General features: G+C 53.7%; 1 protein-coding gene across 5 annotated transcripts in view; it reads left to right on the top strand.

Moving 5' to 3' along the window:
- Positions 1 to 13,934, top strand: part of MAP2K3 (mitogen-activated protein kinase kinase 3) — a 33,919-nt gene extending 19,985 nt beyond the window's left edge. For all 5 annotated transcript variants that reach the window (XM_061993533.1, XM_061993536.1, XM_061993534.1 and 2 more), the window contains exons 3-13: positions 128 to 197; positions 1,951 to 1,999; positions 4,796 to 4,909; positions 5,392 to 5,511; positions 5,965 to 6,081; positions 6,221 to 6,272; positions 7,073 to 7,200; positions 7,817 to 7,894; positions 9,981 to 10,120; positions 10,725 to 10,770; positions 11,252 to 13,934. In XM_061993533.1, coding sequence (XP_061849517.1) covers positions 128 to 197; positions 1,951 to 1,999; positions 4,796 to 4,909; positions 5,392 to 5,511; positions 5,965 to 6,081; positions 6,221 to 6,272; positions 7,073 to 7,200; positions 7,817 to 7,894; positions 9,981 to 10,120; positions 10,725 to 10,770; positions 11,252 to 11,335 — 998 coding nt within the window. In that variant the 3' untranslated portion in view covers positions 11,336 to 13,934. The remainder of the gene's footprint in view (positions 1 to 127; positions 198 to 1,950; positions 2,000 to 4,795; positions 4,910 to 5,391; positions 5,512 to 5,964; positions 6,082 to 6,220; positions 6,273 to 7,072; positions 7,201 to 7,816; positions 7,895 to 9,980; positions 10,121 to 10,724; positions 10,771 to 11,251) is intronic.
- Positions 13,935 to 16,849: the final 2,915 nt, after the last annotated feature.

Raw genomic sequence — 16,849 nt, 5'->3', positions numbered from 1 at the left:
TTGCTATAGCTCCACACTGTAGGAGATCCAGCCCCTGCTTCCCCTACCTGGTGGCTGCAGGCAAGAGGCTGCTTGAAGGAAGAGAAGTACAAATGCCTGTTGCTCACATGTGTATCTTCTCTTCCAGTGAAAAGCAAGAAGAAGCGGGAGCTGAGGATAACATGTCCCCCCATCAAACAGCCTGTTGCCAACACAACGTGAGTGTCTCTGTTGCTTAAAGCCAGACACCGGTTTTCTGCAGCTGGGTTCAAGAGGAGTGGCCTGGATAGTTATTTTTTTTCTCTTAAGCTCTGTCCTGTGGGTGATGAGAAAGTACCTCTTGGACTTGAAATGACTGAAAGGCAAAGTAGGAGGCTGCTGGGAGGCTTTTTTCAGTCTTTCTGCCACACCTGTGCCAGCACCAAAGGGTAAAGAATAGTGGACAGAGCAAATCTACCTGAGAGAAGAGGGAAAGATTTCTAATGCAGGGAGAGAGCAGTGATGGCAGCTGGACTGTGGCAGGAGCTGAGTGATGAGGATTGGAGGATGCCCTGCATGGCAAGGCATCTTCTTCCAAACCTGTGTGTCAGGGCTAGTTTGAATTGTTGGTGCGAGGACATGGGTGTCTTGTGTTGTTGTGCTGCACTCTGCTTGGTGCCAAGAGCTGGTGCCGAGCTATATTTCAAGGCAATTGAAATTTCTCTCTGCCCTGTTTGTTAAGCTGTGCAGGAGAGCCTAGGGTATTGGTGCTTGGTTTGACAAAGAGCAGATGGCTTAAATTCCCTCTTCCATGGTACTCTTGTAAAACACCTTGTGCTAGGCTGCACCTTCACCTTGTTTACTGCAGAAACCCTTTCTAGAGACCCTTCTAACTCCAGGACAGCGGTGAAATCTCCAAAGGGGAAACATCACAAAGGGGCAGATCTGCTGGAGGAGGGGGCAGGGGAACTCTCCCATTAATGCTCTGCAGCCCAGCATGCACGTGCTGAGCCCTGCATGTAGCAGCCACCTCCTTCCCCTGTGGGTACATCTATCTCTGCTCCTGTCAATGTCTGAATTTCCCCTGGAGAAGGCATCATGGAGCTTGCAGGGCACTTGCATGCCCAGAGGCTGGTGCAAACTATCCATGACTCCTTTTCTCAGTGCTTTTCAAGCTGCAGTACAAATATTTGTGCAGTGCAGGGCTTTTGCTGTGAGCCTGAAGTACTTCCTTGAAGCTGGAGGTTACTGTAGTGCTCTGATGGGAATTGAGTGACCAAACTAGTTGGGCAGTCTCCACTCTTAGGAGGTCCCAGGGGATGGGGAGAGCAGAGAACTGAGGCCTGAGGGACAGAATGCTCGTGTCTGCTCTAAAAGTACCATGCTGCCCATAATGGGAAGTGGGCAGCAATGAGGAAAAAAGCCATAAAGCCAGACTTTCGCCTACATGGTGTTGTGCAAAGCATGATGCTGGGGCCCAGCCTGCTCTGCCTGCCACGCTGCCCGCAGCAGGCCTGTGAGTGTACACAAATGACTCACAGGGGAGGAATTACCTGTTGTTCCCTTGGTGTGGGGAGGAATTACCTGTTGCTCCTTCAGCGTGTGTTTCTGGCTACGTGGCTGTCCTGTTACAACACCTGCCTGTCAAAACATGACAGCTGAGCTGCTCTGCCACAGCAAGTTCTCAGCCCATTGGGCCCGGTTCCTTGGGCTGCTCTCTTGAGCAGAGATGGTTTTCGAGCTTGTTGGTTTGATGCATGTCTAACCTTCTGGGATTCTTGCTGTCTGCATGCAGCAAGTGCCTCCTGAGAGGGGGTTGAGGTGTTACTGACACAATTAAAGCAACTGTGTTTGGAAGGGGCTGGTTTGAACCAAACCATGACAAGTTGTGGTACAAAGCAGTGGCTGAAAGTGCTTGAAGGAAAGTGAAACTTGGCTCTGGCCGAGAGGGTGAATAAAGCTGGGCTTTCTCCTGACTCTCTTTTCTTGCAGGCCCCCGAGGAACTTGGACTCCAGAGCGTTCATTACCATCGGAGATAAAGTACGTGTCAACGTGGTTTCCTTTTTGCTTGCTTTCAACTTTGTTTGTCCCATGCTTGGAGAGTTTTATGGGTCATATTTAACAACCTGTCAGTTCAGGTCTTGAGATATGAGTCCCCGTGAAGAGGCTGAGCTCCTGGTGCAGCCTCGCGGGATGCATCTTTGCAGGCACGAGACATCTCACAGCAGGACCTTTCACCACTGGAGCAGTGGGGTGTCTGTGTGTATTCAGAGCAGTGTCTGCTGGGGACCTGAATGTGTCACCCCATCCCTGAGCCTGTGCGCTGGCTGGCTGGTTTCTTCTGCCTACAGACAGTCTCTACAAGACAGACTGGGGCATCAAAGGCTCGCTCTGCAATTTTGTCTGTGGTGAGAGATCACAACCATCCCTTGAAAGCCCTACCAGCTGCCTTGGTCTGAACGGATGGATGGACCCAGCCCATCCACCCTAAATCAAGCATGGCCTCACCATACTCTCTGGCTGCCCCAAATGAAGTCCCCTTTACCCTCCATGCCTGCAGAGCTGTGTTAATGCCTGTGGCCCAGGAGAAGCTGGGCACAAACTCCTCACTAGCTCTCCAAAGCCTATCCTAGTGACCTGATGAAAAACACTGCTAGAAATAGCCACTGTCTCTCTTTTATTTCATTCTCTTGTTACGGACTCTCCTGGGGCTGCAGAAGGCTGTTTGCAAGCAAGCTAAAAATACCATGCATTGGATCAGCCCTATATCTAGCTGCTTAGCTTCCAGGCTGGGAGGTGGCCTGGCTGATGGGATCAGAGTCCCTCGGCCTCAGTGCACAGTTTCAGGGTTAGGTGAGAGGAAAGGAAGCTTTGGCTGGATCCAGGGAACAATTCTGCTGCCCGTGCTGTTTTCTGGCCATTGTGTTGTGTGTATTAATAGCTTGGGGAGAGATGCTCTCTGTGACAGCCTGGTGTGTGCAAGGGGAGAGGGCTGTAGCTTGGGGAAAGCTCTCTAGACTCGCTTCCTTCTCTGCTCCAGTGTTTGCAGGAGGGGTCTGGTCCAGGAGTGACATGATGGAGGAAGAGAGCTTGGGCAGAAGGCCAGCTTTAGGCCCTGGGTGGGGGTGGATGATGACCTTGGGTCCATCTGATCAGTGCAGGTGGTGCTGTGTCTCACTCCCAGGGGAGGGGAGCGCTGGCTCGGTGGGTGCATTGCCTCTGGTTGCTGGGCAGGACCATACTGGTTCCTGGAGCGTGCTGGGAACCGCCAGCTTCTGGGGAAGCCTCAGAGTAAACGCCAGGAAAAAAGCCCACAATAACCTGGAACAGCTGCAGGACACGTGTCCTGAAAAGCACCACCAGATCCTTCCTGGAGGCCCTTGCAGGAGTTGTGAGCCTGCAGCGCTCCTCTGTCAGCTGCCCGGGGCAGCAGGATGGGAGGCTGGACGTGCCCCCTTCGCCCCGTTCTCTTCGTTTCTGGATGCAGCATCCTGCCCAGGAAAGGGCCGGCACCTTCCTGTGCCGCGCAGCACATAGCTCAGTGCTGAGCTCAGGCACAGACCTCTCTTGCTCCCGGCCTCGGCCGCCTGCCAGGCACATCTGGCTCGCATAAACGGAGCTGGGGCTGGCGGGAAGGTCCGGTGGAGCTGGCGCTGCCGCCGTGCCGTGGCCAGTGCTGAGGGGAGCTTGCTGGCCAGGAGCCCGGCAGCCCCATCTCCCAGCGTGGCTCCTTAGTGCCAAAGGCTGTTTCCTCTGGGCTCTGGGCGTAGCTCACAGCCATGGCATCCGCCCTCTGCTCTGCGTGTTTCCCACCCTCGCTGCTTTTGTGGCTACTGGGGCAATTGGGCATCCTGGTATTATTTGTGTTCCCTGAGACCAGAGGAAAACTAGAGGCTGCAGAAAGCCTGGCTAAAAGAAGGCCTGTGACTTATTAGGAGCGATGAACACAGCACCTAAAAATAGCCCATGTCTCACTCAAAGAGTTTGTGCCCTGCCCAGCAGAGCAGGCAGTTACAGGGTAACACCTTTAGGTTCTTTAGGGAAGCTTGTTTGTGGGTTGCCCAGGAGCTCAGTGACACCCTGTTGCATGGGGCACTCGTTTGTCTGAGTGCTAGTGAGTGATTTTTTTCAAGGCTTAATGTAGTTGCACACCCGAGCTCCAAGATTTTACCTTACTGACTGCTTTCTGATGGTAGGAGAAAGAGTTGAAAGCAAGTAAAACCTATTTGAACTCCCTGATAATTAAGAATTGAGTTGCTGGGCTGCTGTGTGTGCACTGTCCCATCTAAGAGAGGCTTTGCACAGTGTTATTAGACACGTGGGTATGTTTGTGACTGATGATCTCTTGGGTGCAGTGTAAGGTGGGGTTCTCCAGCTGCACACAAGAATTTGAAGCTATGGCAGGGGTTCCTGACTGCTGCCCATGTTGGCAGAGGAGCTGTTGAAATCCTGCATGTGATTCGGCAACTTCAGAAATACCCTTGTGTGGGTAATCATAAACAGGCAGAAAGGCACCAACCTTTGGTGCCCTTCCCAGTGGCAGTGTGTCCTGGCTTAAAGGATGAAAGTCCTGATCTCTAGCTGCAGAGAGGGAGTCAGATGACCCCTGGTGAGTACTGAGTGAGAGGGTTTGGGCTCTGGTTCAACAGAGCAGAAAATACACCCACCTTCTCTAGGTGTGGTGCCTCTGTTATGTGTAGGAGCTGGTGGGGTCCTGTAGGTACTGTCGTTTGGAAGTGCTCTGCGTGAGTGAGCTGCAAGTGGTGGGCCTCCACTGATGTCCTTTGCTACTAAGTGTGCTTGTATCTGATGTTTTTGGTCTCTCTCTCCCCAAAGAACTTCGAGGTGGAAGCTGATGACCTGGTGGCCATTTCGGAGCTGGGCCGCGGGGCCTACGGCGTGGTAGAGAAAGTCCGACACGCACAGAGTGGCACCATCATGGCCGTGAAGGTGAGGGCAGCTGCTTGCTGTGGGGATGCAGGCAGCTCCAAGGGAGCAGAGAGACTGCTGAGCTCCACCAGTTGTGGCAAAGTGGGGACAGGCTCGTCTTTCCTTGGCAGCCTCCCATGTTCCTGGTGTGGTTTGGCTGTTGAAGGGTCTGTGCTGGTACCAGCTGCACACTGGGGATTGATCAGCAAGGCTTTGAAATCCAGGCTTGGTGCTTCTGGTTAAATAGTGGAAGATTTGGATGTCAGTGTCTGTCCAGGCTGCTGGCCTGATCCTGTATCTGCTGCAGAGCTTGCCAAGGCTTTGTCATTCATTAAGGTGTTGTCTGGAAGAAGGAGCCTGGGCATCTGCTGGGTGTTGCTGGCTGCAAAATAAGTGTAAATCACTCGCCCTGGCTTCAGAACTGCAGGCCCTGTGAGTCAGACTGAGGGATCATGGTGTTATCCCACCTGCTTCAAACCCCTCTCCTTTCATGTTTGTCTCAGAGGATTCGAGCGACTGTGAACACACAGGAGCAGAAGAGGTTATTGATGGACTTGGACATCTCCATGAGGACAGTGGACTGCTTCTACACTGTCACCTTCTACGGAGCCCTCTTCCGTGAGGTACTGAGCTGGGGGATGTCTGGTGGGGTGCTGGTGGCCTGTGTGATTGTGCTGAAGGCCCTAAACTGTCCCAAACCACATCCGCTTTCTTCAGCCCAGCTGGGCTGTTTGAGATGCCACAGTGACTTAAGCCAAGGGCTTGCCTCCTTCAGACAGTGTTGACCAGGTCCCATTCCTCACTTCCATGGCAGATGCCCAAGCATGTTGTTCATGGCTCGGACTGGTTTTGCTGTAGATCCTCCAAAAGAGGTCACTGCAGGTAGTTTTGGGAGTACCTGGACATTTGTGCCCAGTGTTGTCTAGGTTGGAGCTGGTGTGCTGGTAGGCTGCGTGGCAGGGACTGTGGCTTGCCCGGTGTGGAGAAGGCAGTGGCCATTTGTCTGTCCTCACCACTCCCTTCATCTCTCAGGGGTTTCCAAGGAGTTGCCTCTCAACTGCTTTCTCTCTCCACAGGGCGACGTGTGGATCTGCATGGAGCTCATGGACACCTCCCTAGATAAATTCTACAAGAAAGTACTGGAGAAGAAGAAAACCATCCCTGAAGACATTTTAGGGAAAATGGCTGTGTCTGTGAGTGCTTCTTGGGTTCTTACTTGGTTTTGTGGATGGCCTGAGCCTGTTGGAGGTCTGGGGCCTGCTACATATTTGTAGTGGAGGGCTGGTGCTGTGTGTGACTAACAGGAAACTCTTACACTCTGTCTGTCCCCAGATTGTACGAGCTCTGGAGCATCTGCACAGTAAACTCTCCGTAATCCATAGAGGTAGGTGCTGGATGGGATTAGTGTGGTGTGGCTGGAGATATAGCCTTAAAATAAGTTACGTTGAGGATTCCTATCCAGATGTGTGCTGTGTCCCTCTGGGACAGTCTACAGTGGGGTCTAATGGTACTTGGGACCATAGTGGGCAGATCTAGATGCACAAGCCTTGTTCCTGAGATGTACTGCTCATGTGCCTACTTGGATGATGTTGTTCTCTTCCTCCTTTCAAGATGAAGGGTTCAATATAATAATTGAGTTCTTCATTACCTGTATTTTTATGGGCATCTGTGTTTCTCTCTGAGTGTAAAGGTGCCTCAAGGGCAGTTCTTGGTGACAAAATTCCTGGAAAGGTGAGGGCTGAAGGAGACTTTGTAAAAATCACAGATGGGAGTTGTAACACCCGGATCCCACCCTTCATCCTGGTGTAGTTCCTTGTGTAAAGATCATGATGGGCATGAGACAGACTATCCTGAGAACTTGGTAGAGTTGTGCTTTCAAGGCTGTGTTGGATGCATAAATCTCTCCTGGGGAGCTGAGCATTAACTCCTCAACACGTTATTTCAGCATTTTGGCTTGCCTTGTTAGAGGGGAGGCCTCTTCTGCCTCAAGAGCACGGTTGTAGCTTTAGCTATGAACAACTTTTATTGAAACAAAAGACTTACAGGGGTTTGTGTCCCTTCCCTTGCCCTTCCCCCAGGCACTGCCTGGTCCCCTCCCAGGTTGGCAGGGAATTGTCCATCCTATGTCAGGCTCTGCAAATACCTCTGCAAAGGCCCAATCTGCCTTCTCCTGTTCTCTCTTAGACGTGAAACCTTCCAATGTGCTGATCAACAAGGAGGGACATGTGAAAATGTGCGACTTTGGGATCAGCGGCTACTTGGTGGACTCAGTTGCAAAGACCATGGATGCTGGCTGCAAACCATACATGGCTGTAAGTGTGCTTGTGTGGGGCTGGAGCAGGCAGCCTTCAGAGGCTGCTACTTGGAAATAAATTTTGTTTTGTATCTGTCCTGTCTTAGAAACCATTTCAGAGTGCTCTGGGCTTTCTGACTCAGCAGAGCCCCCCAAGGATGGGATTACCCTCCCTGTAAACCCTGCTGTGGGTTAATCCTGCAGCAGACTCTGCCACCTTGCATTTGCAGAAGGATAAAAGACTGGTTGGTGCTGCTTGGGGTGGTTGGAAGGGCTGCTTCTTGAAGGCTAGAAAATGCTGAGACTTTTCTTGGCAGGATCATTTCATTTCATGGTGCTAATGTCCCTTTGCCATCTGTGGCATCTGCGTGGGTAGCTTGTGCTCCTGGGGCAGGGATCATGCTGCAGGAATAGTACAAGTCTCACTCAGGAGCTGGAGTGGAGAGTTTATGTGGGTTTTGTGGAGCAAGATGTGGCTTTCATCAGTGCTAGACTGAATCTCAGCCCCTGCCTCCGTGAGGACGTGAGTGAGGGGGATCTGCCCAGCCTAGGTTTTGGAGCTAGAGATTTGCTCTGTGGGGTTTTCATGGGGAAAACAGGGTAGAGTTGTAATAACTTCCATTTTGCTCTTACAGCCAGAAAGAATAAACCCTGAGCTGAACCAGAAAGGCTATAACGTGAAATCAGATGTCTGGAGCCTGGGAATCACAATGGTAACATAGAGGGCCCTGGGGTTAGGATGGGGTCTGTGCTGTGCCCTCAGCAGGGACAGCTGGTGGCTGCTCCCCTGGGTGGTTGTATGCCCACCAAATGGGGACAAATTCTGAGTATATTAGCTCTGGGTGTGAGATGAATCACCCAGGACAGAGGGGAACCTCACCCTGGGGCAGCCAGCGTTACCACTGCTGCTGAGGCTCTTGCCAAGTCGCTGGCAAGCTTGCCAGGATGTAATCCATCTTCTTCCCCTTCTCTTTCCTCCTCTTCTTTTTGATGTATTCCTGCTGCATCCTGGGGGATACATAAAGGCCTGTTATTCCCACATGGTTCCCTGGTACCTCTGTCCTTGGTTTTGCAGAGCTACTTCTGTACAATGCTAGATCCAAATAGCTCTGAAGTGTGGTGATGTGCATGGCAGAGTCCCAGGGATAGCACCTGGATGACAGTGGGCTTAGTTGGGCATCCAAGAGTCTGGCTTTTAATTGCTCTGCAGTTCCCCATGTGCTGGCTGGAGGGGTGGTCAGTGGAGCAGGGTTTGCTGCAGCTGGGTCACAGCCTTCCCACATGCACTCCCCCTCCTGTGCTTGCAAAGGCTTGGAGGAGGATCGGGGCGAGCGAGGGGTGCTGTGCGTGCTTTGCAGCAGGTCCTGCCTGCAGGGTAGCTCAGAGCAGCCAACAGGAAGGGGAAATACTTTCAGTTCCAAAATTGCAGCTGCTTGGGATGGTTTATCTACCCCCTGCAAGAAACGGATCTTTCAGAAAGCAGCTGAAAGCCTCTGTCAGCAGAGGACGAAGGAAATGTCAGCTGTTGGCTGGGAGGCAACGCCGCCTTGGGAACAAGTCTCTCACTTTCCAGGAGGCTGTCTCTCTGCAGGTGGATTATTTACAGGAGTTTTTCCTGCACCCTGTTAGCCGTGGCCTCTGTCTTGGGTGCTGCATCCCTGTGTTTGTGCACACTGCACAGATCCCTTGGCAGATACTCTCTCTTCCCCCATCCTGTCTTGTCTGCAGTGCCAAACCCAAGCCCCTCTCCCTGGTGTCCCCGTACCAGTGCACAGCAGAGCTGGGCTGCCTGGCTGGAAATGCCATCAGCTCTGGCTTTCCTCCTAAGATGCAGAAAGCTGTGGGATGGGAGAGAGCATGAATTATGAAATCTCTGAACCTTTCCAAAGCTGGAGGGGAGAGGGACCTTGCTGAAAGCCTGCCAGCCTGCAGCTGGACAGAGCCTCAACCTGTCTGATTGCCTCCACTGCCTTCTTCCTGGGATGGCTTCCTGATGGTTTTTTTATTTCTGGAAGGGTTTGATGTCAGACTGGCTAGGCTTAAGGCCATTGAGTTGTAGGACTAATCCAGGCCATTCTGTGCTGGTGGCTTCATTCGGTTTTCCAGCAGGAGGAGCTGAACTCCCATGACCCAAGCCAAAGGCAGGTGGGAGCACCCGGCTCTGCTCCATGTCCTTTCAGGTTTCTTATTCCTCCCATCCTGTCCCACCCTGTCAGGCCAGCCCAGAGGTTCTGTTGCCCGTTTTGAGTCAGGAGCTGACCTTTGGCATGAGCAGACTGCCCAAGAGCTGTGACAGGGTTTTTCCTGCTTGAATGGGTGATGGAGCAGAGATGACTTGTAGGAGGAACCCAGCAATCAAAGTGGTTTTGGCAAAGATCCTCATCAGTCATGTTCTAGCACTTGGTCTTTCTTGGGTCTGTGGATTTTTTTGCGTGTGTCTGGCTCATACAGAACTAGCCTGAAGCCCAGAGGCTGCCTTATGGTGAGCAGAGCACTTGAGAAGCCAGTGCAGAAATTGTGTGCTGTTGTTATCTTTTCAAATAACCCCATTTTACGTGTCTTTGGTGGCTTCCTGTAAATGCATTAATATGCTGAGCCAGCCTCAGGGGGAAGTCTGTTTGGCCTCTGGGCCTTTGTATTAAAAAAGTTAAAAAAACCCAAACAAGTGACGTGACCCAAATTGAAAATAGTTTGTAAGGAAAGAGATTTTTCATGTTGAATGTGAGCTGGCTGGGGTAGGCAGGCTGTGTGGGGTCATGCCCATCCCCGTGCCTCACACCAGCCCGTCCCCATCCTCAGATTGAGCTGGCCATTCTCCGCTTCCCGTACGAGTCCTGGGGGACCCCCTTCCAACAGCTCAAGCAAGTGGTGGAGGAGCCCTCGCCCCAGCTGCCCGCCGATCGCTTCTCCAAGGACTTTGTGGACTTCACGGCGCAGTGGTGAGTGTCTGGCCGGGGCTGCTTGCTGCCAGCCTGGCTGCAGAGGAGCTGGGGGCCCTGGGGGCTGGAGCAAAGCGTGGGGCTGGCTTTGCTGATTCACAGCCCGTTTCCCCCCACCTCACCATACTGAGTCTGGTGCTCAGCCATGGCAGGAAGCGCTGCCCAAGCTGGTTTTGCTCTCGGCCTGACTCAGCCGGGCTGGTTGGAATGCACAGAGCTTTCTCTTCCCCTTTTGCCATCACCGCTGCTGAAATTTTGGTGGTTTCTGGCAAAGCGGCAATGAAACGAGAAGGAGCCCCTGGCAGCGTCTGGGTGCCTCTGGGTGAAAGCTGATTTGTGGTTTTGTGGGTAGCTGCTCCCCTCGGGGTGTTCCTCTGCTCCCTCAGTGCTGCTTGGAGCTGCCAGGCAGAGGTGAGCCCACCAAGGTGGTGGGAAACCATCTCCTCCCCATTTGTGGTCTGTGTGGGGCGGCGAGGGAGAGGAATGGGTGCTGCCCCTGAGGAGGGTGTCCTGTGGGCTGGGAAGGGGAGATTGCTTGTGACAGGCCACATACAGCAAAAGCAGAAGACCCTACAGGCTTTCTCTCCTGTTATTTTTCTTCCAGCTTAAGGAAGAACCCCGCTGAGAGAATGAACTATTTAGAACTTATGGTAAGTGCAGAGCTCTTTCTACTGGTCTTTATCCCAACATGTTTCAAAGTGAAATGAATGCTCCAGCATTTCCTGGGGAGATGGGACAACAGGATGTGTGGGGGGTGGTTTTCAGGCAGGGAGCAGGATGGGTGCAGCTTGTGGAAGGGGGTGTTGCTTTCATGGATGTTAAGATCAGGGTTTCTAGGTGTTTTCTTCCACTGTCCTGTCTGCTCTTGGCAAGCTTAGACCTCAAGTGATGGCAGCACAGCTGCCAAAGTGGGCTGTCCTGCTGGGGTTGAACCTAGGAACACCAAACCTAGAAGTGGTAGTTCATCTTTAAGCTAAAGGATGGCATCTGTGGGAGCCTGGGGAGGAGGTTTGTAAGGTGGGCAGCAGGTTGGTGGCCACCTCTCCCTCAGCACCTCCCCAGCTGCATGACTGCCTTCAGGCTCATCTGTCCTTGGATGTCAGCTGATGTTGTCTTTGGTCTTGTTGGCAGGAACACCCTTTCTTTACCTTGCACGACACCAAAGAGACTGACATGGCCTCCTTTGTGACAGAGATCCTCGGGGAAGACTCCTAACTCAAACCTCCTGGCTTTGTCCAGTCCCCTCCGTCCAGGCATCCCCCGAGAAGAGCGAACGAGGACTCAAGTTTATGGTGGTTTGCACAAATCCCACTTCCCCGTGGCACCCTCCAGCCTCACAATCTCTTTTCTCCCTGCCCTGTAAACCAAATCCCCCCGGCATGAGCATTTTGAAGCCCAACACCATATCGACTAAGCCATGGAGACCGAAGGCTCAGGAGTTCCCTGCTGATGCTGGCGTGTCCCTCCCGGGGAGAGGGCTGTGCCCACAGCACCTGAGCAGGGCCAGGGCAGAGAGTGCCCAGAGGGCATCTCCCTGCCCTGGGCAGCCTGGGGCACATGCAGGGGGTCTGCAGTTCTTTGCTGCCTGAGGAGGGCAGAGAGAAAAAATGCTGCTGTCCTCACCCCACTCTTCTCCCCTGCCTGCCCAAGCACCCTGCCTGGACTCTGGTCTCGCTTGCCTTCCCTTTGTGCCTGGCTCTGTGCTCCCAGGAGCCTACACAGCTTTTTAGGGGGCTGTGGGGCTCCGTGGGCATGCTGCTGTTCCCATCAGAGGCCGTTTTAATGCCTGGCTCGACATCTTGACCCTTTGAGGCAGCTCCAGACTGGGCACCCCCTCCCTCAATAAATACGCTGCTTCCTTGGGAGGGGAAAAAAAAATGCATCCTTTTTTTTTGATGAACCCACCTTGACACAAGCTGCGACCCACACTCTCCCCACAGGACCTCACCCAGCACACAGTGCTCCCTTCCCGGGCGGGCACAAGGCTGTGGAGGGACCAGCCAGTGCCTGGGCACTGCCTGTGTGCCCCCCCAGCTCTGGGCACCCGATGCCTCCCCTGGCTCCCGGAGAAGATGTCGCTCCATCTGCCTTCCATAGAGCCTCGTGTAAGACCTCGCACTGTGACACCAGCTCCTTTTGGAGGCCGTCCCCTGCTCCCCTCGTGTCCCAGAACTTGCCTGTCACCCCTCCAGCTGCCCTCTGAGGTGGCAGCCGAGTGGAAACCCCAGTGACTCGCCCGGGGGCTGCCACCACTTGTACATTTTTATGTCTATATATAATGGACTTTGTAACATGTTTTCCTAGTTTTAATCTAACTCGCTATAAATTAAAAAGCCCTTGTGTGTGGGAGGAGGGAGGAGCAGTTCCTTCTCCGCTAACAAATCCACTGTGAAAAACCTGATGTGTTTCCCCACTCTCCCAGCCTCCAGCACCCTGCAGGGAGCTCTGGGAGCAACAGGGGTTGTTTCTGGCTTCTACTGTATCTGATCACAGGACAAACGCACCGGCCGTGGATTTCCTTGGGGTTTGGTTGGGTTTTTTTCATAGATTTCAATTTTCAGAGGGATTTTTGTGGTTTTTTTTTCCTTTTCTAATATATAATTGTGTGTGTGTATGTGTGTGCACTATATATATATATATATATTATATTTTTAAATCAACAATGAGCGTGTGAGTGTCTCTGTGGCCAGCAGCTTGGGTGGAGGGGCTAGTGCTTTTCTGGCTTGGTGGGGAATAGGGGAAGGACACCCTGGCCTGAGACTTTTTTTCTTAAAAAAAGAAAAAGAAATGCATCTATTTTAAAACTGAATCTTCAATAAATCAATGTTGCTCCTGAGATTCATGCCCCAGAGGTGTGCATTTCAGGGGGCATTTCCTGGCCTTCAGCATCCCCCAGCCCCTGAAGAATGATGTCCCCTTAAATTCATCACTCCCCACTCCTGCAGCCCAGAGATCCTCAGTCTGGGCACAGGGCTGCTCGACATCATCTCTTCCTGCAAGCTGCTCCCAGGGGAACCTGCTTCAGGGCAATTGGTTCTCAGTCCTTGCTGGCATGGTGCAGCAGCATTATTTCTTCCCCCTATCACCCCCTCCCCCTGTCACATCCCTGAAAGAACCACCCCAGGCCCAGCTGCTCCACTCCGGTTCCAACCTGACACCCCCACCCCACCTCTTCATCTAAAATGAGGAAGTGGGTGATGTTGTCCCCAGCTCCTCCTTGGTCCTGCTCTGCAAACCACCTGCTGCTCTCTGCGTGCACCCGCTTGCTTTGACAGCTTTGCAGCTGATGTGTTCAGTTGTGGGGTTTCTTTCAGTGTTGGTTACTTTGAATTAGGTTTTGTTTTGATGCTGAGCTTTTGTTCTTTTATCTCTTTGTTTTGACCCCTTTCCTCACCTTTTTTTGGTGCTTTGGGGAATAGTGATTTTTTTATTTGGGCATGTGTGGGGTTTTTTTTTTCCTGTGTTTCTCCTGAAAAAGTCCCAATTCCTGTATTTTGGGGAAAGGGAGTATCTGCCCTTTCAGCTACCGGGGCAGTGACTCTGGGCTGGGCTTGGAACTCTGGATGGAGCAAGGCTTGGCTGAAGAGGCAAACTCAACACCTCCCTCTGCTCTGCTTCATGCGGGAGCTCTGCCGTCTTGCTCTTCACACTTCCCTGGTCTCCCTCTGCATCTCTTCTGCTATGGCAAGGGGGAACAGCAGCCCTGGGGGAACCAGCTTGGCTTTAAGGGGGCCAGAAGCCCCTGTAGCCTTATCTGAGAACGGTCTGTACCCACTAACTCCAGTCCTTGTTTTCAATAAAATTCACCCTCCAAGCCGCTGCCGCTTTCGTTGCTGTTTGAGCATCAAGTGTCGGTTTGATCAGCGTCGGGCACGACGGGGGTGCAGCCCGAAGGGGGGAGGTCCGGCCAGCACTCCGCTTTCTCCTCGTACCGTGGGCTCACGCTGGTGCCGAGGCGGGGGTTGTACGAGCTGGGACCCCCGGAGCAATCCCCCCCTCGCCGCCCGGGTCCGGAGCGCTGCCGGGGAGCGTGCAGGGCTCCGTTGCCCCGCTTGCCGGGGCCGGGCGAGAGCTGTGTGCTGGGGCGGGCGGGCAGGGAGGTGCCGGGGCTGCCCGCGGCCGCGAGGGGGAGGCCGCGCCCGGGGCCGGCCCCGCGGGGAGGCGGCTCCGCCGGCGCCGGGACACGGCGGCTTCGGCCCTTGCCCACGGCCCCGCTCCCCAAACCCGCTGCGCCCCCGCTCCCCAAACCCGCTGCGCCCCTGCTCCCAAACCTGCTGCGCCCCCGCCTCGGGCACCGTGCCGCCCGCCCTCGGAGTGTGCGCCCGGCGTTCGGGCCGGCGGGTCCTCGGCCGCCGCCTGAGCATCATCCCCGCGGAGCTGGGGCTTAGTGCGAGGGGCTGTTGTTTCACGCACTCCCCACACGCCATGGGACAAGGAGAAGGGCAATGGCTCGCTCCCCAAATGTTTGCCCTCTCAGTCCCCTCCAGGCACGGTGGGGCCGAGGGGTAGCGGGGCCCCAAAGCACCCCAAACTTGGTGGCGATGCCCCCCTTGGCAATGGCCCTGAGGGGCGCCAGGAGCTCGCGAGGTGCAGCAGCGACCTCAGAACCCATCAGCCCACCCGTATGGAGCTGGGACCTGCTGCGGGGCCGGGGCCGAGCCGGAGGGCTCTCCATTTCAATTACCAGCTTAATAGCCACATCGAGACCCATTAAAAATGCATCAGTGCCTCCGAGGAAAGAACTTCAGGAGAAGTGGAAAATTCATCTCTTTGAGTTCTCTTATTAGGAGAAATGGTGAGTTTCCCCCCCCCGTCGTTTGTCTCAAACACGGGCAAAAAGAGGTGATTTCTGCGTGGTGACTTCCCCATGGGTCTGTCACGAGGTGTAAACCTGGGTGAGGAGGACACAGCCCTCCTAGAGAAGACAAAAAACAGCACAGGGCAAGGACACAGGGGTCTCAGGGGTGAAGCAGCTCAGCCTTCCTCTGTTTCAGAGCCAACAGCTTTCCCTGCTCGTTGCTGAGCAGCATGTGTTGGGAGCAGTCTCGCTAAGAGGTCAGACCCCGCAATGTGCTCTCCCAGTGCAGCGTTTGTACTGGTCATACAGACCCTTTGGTGGGCTGCTGGGTCTGTCTCCAGGAGCTGCTGAGGTGGAGCTCACACCATTCCTGAAGAGCTGTCTGCAGCAGAGGGCTGCCTAATAGCATTAGCAGGGGGTGTGATGATGCAGACAGTTTTCTGGGGCTGCAGGTTATTTATTTTGCTTAATTTTTCTTCTTTTATTTCTGAAGGTGGCTGAGGCTGTATCTAGGGCAAGTTGTGGTTTTTTTTGGTTCAGGTGGCCTGTGGACACCTTCTAGATCGATAGTGTAAATCAGAGAGTTCACGCAGGCCACTGGTTCCTACGAGCTGTGTTCAATCCTCCCCTAATAGCTGTCTCGCCCAGAAACCTCCAACACTCCTGCTCTTGTAGCACCTAAGCGCTAATGAGCTGAAGCTGCAGAATACCAATGAGACCTCAGCAATATGGATCAGCTTTTTCAGGCCCAGCCAAAGGCTTTAAAGCTGTTTCAGCTGGTACTTGCGGGGCCTGGTGCAGCCCCTCAGCGAGGGCAGGGGTTAAGTGAGGTGGGCTTGGGTGGAAGAGGTCTCTGCTGCCTGGGGTGAGCTGCTGTGGATGTCTCCCAGTCCTTCTCTCTAGCAGAAGGGTAGGGGGTTTGTTTTGGGATGAGGAGAGATCACATTCTGGTTTGTTCATGAGCACCCAGGTGGTTTGGTTCCTTTCCCTTTTGTTTTTTTTCTGTCTTTTAATTGGCCACTCCTGGGAATGACTCTCTAGGCTTTGCTCTCTTTTCACCTCTGGCTTTGGTAAAGCATCTCCCAGCCCTTTCTGCCCATCCTAGCAGCCTGGTTTGCAAATCCAGCCCCATCGTGTGTGTATTTATAGAAAGAGCCTCGGGACTGCTCCACGTACAGCTGCTTGGCTGTTGAGTTCCACTGGGACTTGCTCTGAGGCCAGTGGAAACTCCCCATCGATGGGGTGCTGGAAAACTGGGGTGACATTTGTCTGCCTTCAGCAGGAGCTCCAAAGTAGAGGGGAGACTCCTGCCTTGCCCAGCAAACATGGACCCTCCTGGCTTTCCTCTCAGCTTGAAATTCCTGTTTTTTTTCCAGTGGGAAGGCTGGTGGGGAAACATGGGGGTGGGAGAAGGAAGCCTTAGCAGCGCAAAGCCTGCAAATGCCAAAGCTTGAAGCGAGCGCTTTGGGAGGGTCGTGGAGGTCACCTCCTCCACAAGGAGCCCTGGTTCTCTGACAGCTTTGTCTGGAGGCTTTCCAGCCCCCGTGAGCGGTGGCTCTGGCCCCTCACATGCTGCGTTAACCTTTCTTGAAATACCAAGTGGTGCTGGAACAGGCTGTTTGTTTCCAGCCGCCGGGAGCGGCGGTGAGTGCTGCAGGCACGTGGGCAGGGGGCTGTGCAGACGCCTGGTGAGCCACGCTGCCTTTTGCTCTTGATTTACAGCTTGGAGTGGAGGAGATGAGAACCTTGATGAACCAAAGCAGTTACCTTGATATCAGCTGTGTTTTCCGCCGTGTCATTCCCTGCTTGGGGCTGCTTATGTCTCCTCCAGGAGCGATATGCTCTATGGAAGCTGGGATTTCATAAACTCAAATGTAAGGTTTCAGACAAAAGCTCCACCTTGGGTCTGAAGCTGCCCTGAGTGCCATGAA

The sequence above is a fragment of the Colius striatus genome, chromosome 3 (assembly GCF_028858725.1).
Source record: "Colius striatus isolate bColStr4 chromosome 3, bColStr4.1.hap1, whole genome shotgun sequence".
NCBI classification, from domain to species: domain Eukaryota; kingdom Metazoa; phylum Chordata; class Aves; order Coliiformes; family Coliidae; genus Colius; species Colius striatus.
The sequence above is the reverse complement of the archived record's forward strand: the minus strand, read 5'-3'. Positions and strand labels throughout refer to the sequence as shown.